We start from the raw sequence: 8,169 nt of genomic DNA on the forward strand, positions 1-8,169 counted from the left end.
GCTTCTGTTTTGGTCTAACCTGCTTTTTGCAACCATTCTTAACCAGACTTAAACCCCATCGTCGCAGTCAACTCCTCTCTGCATCTCAAGTCTGGCGACATTTGTGGCAAGCCACTGGACAAACTGATAACAGTGAAAAAGCCGTCGTCCATACAGAGGTAAGCGGTCTGGGAAGTGCGAATTGGAACGGCGTCATACCGCCCCCCCTAGTGTTTGTTTTAGACCAAATGCAGCCATTCGTACTTCTGGCTAATTTGCAATCTCCAGATATTGAGTTGTTTTTTTTTTTTTAATAGCTCTTATGTCCAGTGCTGTATTTGAATTTATATTTAATTTACGTATTGTAGCACCGTTATCCTGCGAGACACATTTCATTCCTCTGTATGTCCACACATGTAGCAGAATGACAATAAAACTTGACTTGAAGTGAAAAAATGTAATAATTCACATACAGGTGGAAGGGGTAGTTGAGGATTTTTCTGGAAAAGTAGGCACAGAAGTACGTCATATCTCCAAAAACACATTAATAAAGTAAAGCTGAGAATTAAACAGAATTACTGGGGTCATTTAGTCCCCAAATACAAGATTAGTAAACAGGATAACAAATACAGTTTAAGTTAAAAAAAAAAGGTTAAAAGTGTGCATAAGACTACATAACATCCAATCAGTATAATCAAACACACCTGGACTCAAATGAAGGCGTAGCCTCATCTCAAGGGTGATCAGAAGAAATGGACAGCTACTGACTTAAATATATGAGTGTCAACGCAAAGGGTCTGAAGGACCTTGCGATATTTGAATTATTCATTCGTTTCTGCCGCTTTTCCGGGGCCGGGTCGCAGGGGCAGCAGTCTTAGAAGAGAACACCAGATTTCCCTCTGCTCAGACACTTCCTCCAGCTCCTCCGGGGTGATCCCGAGGCATTCCCATGCCAGCCGCGAGACATAGTCCCTCCAGCGTGTCCTGGGTCTTCCCCGAGGCCTCCTTCCGGTGGGACATGCCTTGAACACCTCCCTAGGTAGGCGTCCAGGAGGCATCCAAAACAGATGCCTGAGCCACCTCAGCTGACTTCTCTCGATGTGGAGGAGCAGCGGCTCTACTCCGAACTCCTCCTGGGTGACAGAGCTCCTCACCCTATGCATAAGAGTGCGCCCTGCCACCCTTTGAAGGAAACTCATTTCGGCCGCTTGTATCCGAGATCTTGTCCTTTCGGTCATGACCCAAAGCTCATGACCATAGGTGAGAGTAGGAATGTAGATTGACCGGTAAATCGAGAGCTTTGCCTTTTGGCTGAGCTCCTTCTTTACCAAATTGGACCTATACATCGACTGCATCCATGATGCCGCTGCACCAATCCGTGGTCCCCTGCGCCTCCGCTAGTGTGTGGAGGAAAAGCGCATGCACATTTGAACAGAACTGGAAGTACATATTTGTTGATGTACTGTATCGATGACGATGCGGTCAAACAAAAGATCCGAACCCAACTCAATTCATTTATTCGACTCTGAGTCAACTATTTTGCTAAAGAACCAATAATTTTAAATTGTAATAACTGATCCCAGAACACTGATCCCAGAATTGGCATTGAGAGCCACTGTCCTAATAAATTCTCTGGTAAATCATCCATGATTACTCCATGAAATCCCAATGACGTATAAAGTCCGACAGTCATCACTAGGATTTTTCAGGGATTCACTGGCCGCAAGAATAGTTTCCTCGTTAAGGCCACTTCATAGATAGGCATTTGTTTCCTTATGCTCTTCTGACTGCTCACTTCATTATTCACATAAAGCAGGATTGTCAGGATGTCAGCACCCCTGGGAACATAAGAGTAAAACAAAATAACTATATAAAAATATAGTGTACACTCTGTATGTTTCTGAGCAATCTTTCAGTACACATACATTTTCTTACTCGTTTTGTCTAAATTGTATAAAAAATTTTTATTGTAATTATGAAACACCTATATCATAAACTACATCTATCAAACTTACCGTGGACAATGTTTCTCCAGGTTTCTACAAAGCGACTGAATAAACCAGGAGCCTTCGCTGACGTTTCTGTAAGAAACGTGTCCATCGGTGGTTGATCTGGCAATCAGGAAATCTGTGTCAGACGGGATGGTGATGTCTAAATCATCACCCTCCACCTTCGCTTTTGAATTTCCAGCATCCACTTCAACTTTCACACAAGCTTGCAGAAAGTTGTCACCTCGACATGCCTGTATGAAAAACAGTTTGGGCTTCCCGACCAGCTTTTGGCAGTTAACGCCAGTAAAAGGCTCTCGTATTTCGTCAATAGACAAATAATTGCCATCGGTTCCACACACTCCTTCCCTTACGCCATGTGTGAGAACGCAGCACACAAAACAGTCTCCATCTACTGTCCTTCCCAGATCTTTCAAGATGTTCCTCATTTCAGCTGTATCTTTATTATTGTGTTCCACCACCTCGAAACCCAGCCAGTGGAAAACTTTGGCTAGGTACTCTGAGAAAGAGTGAAGAAAGAACATAAGCAACTCAATCCATCTATCTAAATATAATTTTCAAATTACAATTGTGTTTATATTTATAAAAAAGTACAATATTCTTTTTAAATAATAGTTCATTAAATAAAATCTGATTATTTGAATGCTTTTGTAATCATTAGCATTTCATATGTGGCCTGTTGTGCTCTTAATTTGCTTGTGATTGTTGGTCATTGAGTTTAGCATTTGCGTCTTCGTTTCATTCATAAAGTATCGGCACACAGATATGTTTCATACAGCATATGACTCATTGTTATATATGGTAATATCTAATGACAATTTCCTGATAACAGTTCAGAATGTTTAAAAAAAACTAACCTCGGTCCTTATCCGATCCTGTTCTTGATCTCAGGAAGGATGAAAAGATTTCGTTATTGATGATTACACAGATCCCTCGTGGATTTTTAATTATTCTGTATGGAGAGATCTGAAATAAAAGTAAACGTAGATACATCAGTGGATAAAGCACATGATGGAATCATTGACATCATTTTGAATGTATAATTAGATGATATAAACATCACCTCCTGCACTGAAGAATCAAAAATGTCATGATCCTTTAACATTGGGAAATTTTCCAACACACAATCCTGCCTTAAAAGGGCTATGAATTGGTGGCAAGTTTCCTCCCCTTTTCCCATGAGTTTGTCAAGCAGGTTGATGATTTTGGTCTCTCTTTGAGGGAAATCTGAGAGGTTATTGTAGTCGCGCAGAGTAATAAGTTTGGCTTGTTGCACATGCTGCAAGATGAAATTGGCATCTACGGATAAAGTCTCCAACAGGAAGATTTTATTTTCACAAATCTTATCAACTGATTCCTTTTTGTCCATAGTTCAAAATCTACTCTGCAAAATCAGAGAAAACTGAAATGTTAGTTTTTCAAACTGTTCATATTCACTTTGAAGCAGATTTATGCTGTTTCCCTCTGAGAAGACAAGACTAGCAGTGTCTCAAAAAATGGATAGTAATAAAAAGTATTAATAATCTATAATCCATTTAAAGGAATAGGACAATGGAAACATTTCTGAACTATAAAAAATGTATGAATTGCTAGTTTTTTTCTAAGATACAGCAGGAAAAATAAGTATTAAACATGTTACCATTTTTCTCAGAAAACATATTTTTAAAGGTGTTGTTGACATGAAAAAATTTCTGGATGTTTAAAGCAACCAAAGAAATCCATATATGCAAAGAAAACCTCAATCTAATTAGTTTATAAAATAAGTTATGCGTAATAAAATGAAATTACACAGAATATTGAACACATGAAGAAAGGGAGGTGTAGAAAGGCAGTGAAAGCCCAGACAGCAGCCGAAAGCTCTTAGTAATTATTCAGCAACCCTCAGCTCTTCGTCATTGTAAATTAATATCAGCTGCTTCAGTCCAACATCTACATTAACAGGATAATGAGGATGAACCAGGGTGGACATCCCAGCCAATCACCTGACCTGACTTGAATTTAATACAAAATAAAGATCAGATTTTAAAGACGAGTCACGAGACCCACAGAACATCAAGATTTTTTTACACTCTATTGAAGTTTGTGAAAAACTGTGTGAATTTTTATTTTTTCAGATTTTTTTGTTTGTTTTATTTTTTTCACAAGACCCGCCCCCCACTGCTATACCATCATAAATAGAGTGGAGGAACTATGACGTCACTTTGTAGGCTAATCGGCTGCTAGCATAAAACTATAGGATTTTCCCATAGGCTTTACGAAGATTGCAAATAATAAACTCTGTGTTCAAACACTGTTCATTACACTTACACGTTTTGTCCAGTCGGATAATCCTCACACGAAGATACAACTTTAAGCACTTTTGGATCTTTAATGCAAATGCAAGAACTGAAAAGCTAACATTAGGCTATAAACGGACTACAGAGCCCTCGGGGCACGCGCCTGTGACGTCAGCCCCACCCTGCTATAGACAACTTTTCAAGCTTATTTTTAGATATAATGTCCATGACAAAGAGTTAATCTCTCTGTATATTATATTATAATCCACGCTATATATTATAAACAAATAAATAGGCAAAAACACAGAGACCTATGTGCCTTTTGGATCGTTTTTTACATGGGAAATACATCTGTTTTGCTTTACGGTTGTTCTAAAAGTTTTAAAACTGTGTGTATGAATCTGCCTCTATAGTATTAGCATAAGACATATTTAAGTAAGTGTATCGCTCGCGTGCACAGCCTGCTTACCTTAACAGACCACAGAAATTAGGCGTGAGGAACAAGTCTATCAAATGCCTGCAAGTTCCATCATCATGGACACAGAGCAACAATCAATATTCCTTTTTTTGTCACGAAGTACAGTGAAGAGAAGCTTATACAGTCACATCTGCTATACATTTTATAGAGTAGTGTAAATATTGCAGTTCGACAGAGTTAAATGTGTTCAGATGAAGAAAAAAGCACGAAAAAAACCACTTGATCACGTTTTAATGACAGTTAATATGTGTGTATTTTTACACATTTATTCACACGTTTGCATTACTGAGAGTAGGAGAGAGACAGGCAGCACTGGTCAGCAGTATCTTCATAATATCGTTTAATTAAAATAAATGATTAAGATTAATCTGTCTCGACAGTCTTTATAAGTGAAGGAATTATCAACACACAATCTGAATTCCCAATTAGAATAATACAACACTATAAAATACTCTTCATGAAAATAACCTAAATCACAGACAAATCCAAATGCCCAACACAAACGAGCTGCGCTCCAGACCAGGGGCCTGTTTCAGAAAGGAGGTTAACTGAAAACTCAGAGTATTTTAACCCTGAAATGAGAGAAACTCTGGGTTTTCCGTTTCAAAATGGCAGGTTTGTTAAACTCCAGAAATCAGGGTAAGTCAAGCCTGTTTCTGAAAGAGAGTTAACTTTAACTCAGAGTCAGTTACTGTGGTAACTTACTCTGTGAATCTAACCTGGTCAGAAGCAGGTTTTATTCTCTAAACTCAGAGTTTCTGTCTGTCTCCTCCCCTTTTTTTAAAGATGAAGCGGTATTTCTCGCCTTAGCCTTACGTCTCCACACACCTATTTTAATGCTCATTTTGGATACGTGCATAAAAACGATTGATAGAAACGTCATGATGCATATAACTTTTTAAAATATGCATAAAAAACGCACATAACTGAGTAGGATAAACTTTTATTCGATAGAAAATGTGCGCATAAACTACGATGGAAACACTTTTACTGAACAAATTACAGTATGTACATTAAAAGATTAAAAGATCATGATCATATGATAATGAAAATGTGTGTAAATGGAGGCTGAGAACACTGTAACACGTCTTAAATATTGTTTTAGTCATTCTAAAATGCCTTTACTGTTTCAGTATTAGTGTATATTATTAATTGCCTCCGAATGTCTGGTGCGTGTCAAGAGTCTCCGCGTCTCATGGCTTCAGACGCCCCCACGTGTTCATTGTGTTTCAGCATTGTCTTCTGACATCGAGGCGCAAGTACATTAATTAGGCTAAATAAAGAATTAATTGACGCAGCTTCTTCTACCACGGTAAATTCTGTTTTTACTGTTGATATTTGGTGCCAGTTAAATCAGGAAGTGACAATTTTTTTCTCTTTGACTTGTTGGATGGAATTTTATTCGCATCTTTTATGCAATATTCCAGTTTTGCACATACATTTATGTAATATATTTGGATGGAAACATAGCTATTGCCTACATTTTAGTCACACACAGAAGAACTGTACTAGAATGGCTTATGCTTTTTTAATAAATAATTAAATTAAATTCACCTTCGATATGCACTGTAACTAGATTAATGGGATTATTATTCTTTCTAAAAATGATTTTTAGTACTGCTTACCTTCTAAATGTTATATTAACCTCTATCACTTGATCAATAAAAAAGGCAGACACACAAGTGCACTGTTAAATCATTTAAAACTAATAAATGTATAAAAGAAAGTTTAGAAAAAAATATATAAACGTCACAAATTACATTACTTATTTTATTATACTTAAATATTTAAATACTTAAAAAGTTAAATTAGGCATTATCTTGAGCAGCTGTTTTCCCACGCTAACTGGTTGATGGCTACTTCTTTTCAAATATATACACTCATATTTGCTATAACTTTGCATGAGAACATCAAGTTCAGCTGGAGAAAGAAATGGTGATCTCTTTTATAAGATATTGCCATAGTCACTCGTAATGTCTGCGCTCCATTGATAATGCCTTTTTATAGTCACGGTGCGCGCGCTTAACTCTGAGTTGGTCTACTCGAAGTTGATTGACCCAACTCAGATCAGCTGTTCTGAAACCGAAAACTCTGAGTTTTTAATCTCTCGGTAAATCAACTCAGAGTTCAAGTTTAAACTCTGAGTTGTTTGAACCTCCTTACTGAAACAGGCCCCAGATCAGCTCGATGACGTATAATGTCCCCGACACCGACTTTAGTCCCATTTAGCAACTTGATTGCAACCTTCTTTTAAAAGAAGCGTAACCGATTTAAAAATGCAAGAGTGTGCTGTAACTTATGTGTTTTATGTCGTAGAACAAAACGTGAAATTGTCTTGAAATTGTGTTGGCCACAGACCTTATTTAAGCGCTTTTACTGAAACCCCATTCAAAAAACCCATTGACTTGAGGACGAGGAAACCGGAAGTGCTAAAATGCTAACTCGCTTCCGGGTTTTTGCATACAAATTGACGTCATAGTTTCTCCCTTCTCCACTCTATTGTGAAAATAACAAATAAAAGGCTTTAAGACCACGCGGAATCTGATGTAAATTACGTAATCTTTCACTACTGACCTACTGTATTGTTGTCAAATAGAAAAAAAAAACATTTTACAAGGAACTTCATTTATTCTAAATCTTGAACCTTATTCTTAAAAGGAACAAAAATTTAATACTTCTTTACCTACCTACTGTTGTTATCCATTAATTTTCAAATTATACTTTTTACAAGAGAGGCTAGAAAAGTCATCAAGCTCTACATTTATTCATTTTCTTTTCGGCTTAGCACCTTTATAAATCGGTCGCCACAGGTCGTGTGTGTGTGGCAGGTGACAGACTGTTTATTTCACTCAATCCTTATATAATTGTATATCTTTCAAATGTTACCCAGTTATTATATTATAGTCTATTAGAAAGTATATAAAATCTTTGTCTTCCGAAACGTAGCCAAGCCTAACTTGCTTTCGTTTTCCCTTTCTTTAAATCAATGTAAACAGGTATGAAAGTATTTGAACAGCTTCAGACACGTTTACACAATCTTTTACAAATCTTTTGACATCGACCAATTTGGACATAATTATAAAATAAATGCTAACGTTATAGTATAGGCTATACTTACGGAAAACGTCCTGGTGAAATGAGTTTTCCTTAGATCATAATTAACTAGTGACAGGCTTGGGTGACAGAGTGTCAGGCTTGGGTGCTCTTAACAAGCTCAAAATTGACTAAAATCGGTTATGATAGTCGTAAACAGTCGTATACAGTCTAACAATCTGTCGTTTATCAAAACGATTTTTAGTGAAGCTTTTACAGATACTAGTTCCGAGTGTAGACAGACGCCGGCTGGCTAGGGGTGGAGTAAAGTAAGTTTTTACAGTAAATCAGACCCTTTTCACATGACGTCAAGCGGGAACCCACCCAGTCAGCT

General features: G+C 37.3%; 2 protein-coding genes across 2 annotated transcripts in view; one reads left to right on the forward strand and one right to left on the reverse strand.

Moving 5' to 3' along the window:
- stk24b (serine/threonine kinase 24b (STE20 homolog, yeast)) overlaps window positions 1–8,169 on the forward strand; it is an 835,587-nt gene that overhangs the window by 617,057 nt on the left and 210,361 nt on the right. The window lies entirely within an intron of this gene.
- LOC795066 (caspase-8) lies at window positions 422–8,116 on the reverse strand. Its single transcript, XM_087256830.1, has 7 exons — window positions 7,861–8,116; window positions 3,052–3,372; window positions 2,846–2,954; window positions 1,995–2,487; window positions 1,504–1,817; window positions 982–1,290; window positions 422–902 (listed from the first exon to the last, which is right to left on the reverse strand). Exons 2-5 carry the CDS (start codon window positions 3,355–3,357, stop codon window positions 1,685–1,687), a joined length of 1,041 nt encoding a protein of 346 aa, XP_087112956.1. The 5' UTR covers window positions 3,358–3,372; window positions 7,861–8,116; the 3' UTR covers window positions 422–902; window positions 982–1,290; window positions 1,504–1,684.

This window comes from Danio rerio, chromosome 6 (assembly GCF_052040795.2).
Source record: "Danio rerio strain M-AB ecotype USA chromosome 6, GRCz13ab, whole genome shotgun sequence".
NCBI classification, from domain to species: Eukaryota; Metazoa; Chordata; class Actinopteri; order Cypriniformes; family Danionidae; genus Danio; species Danio rerio.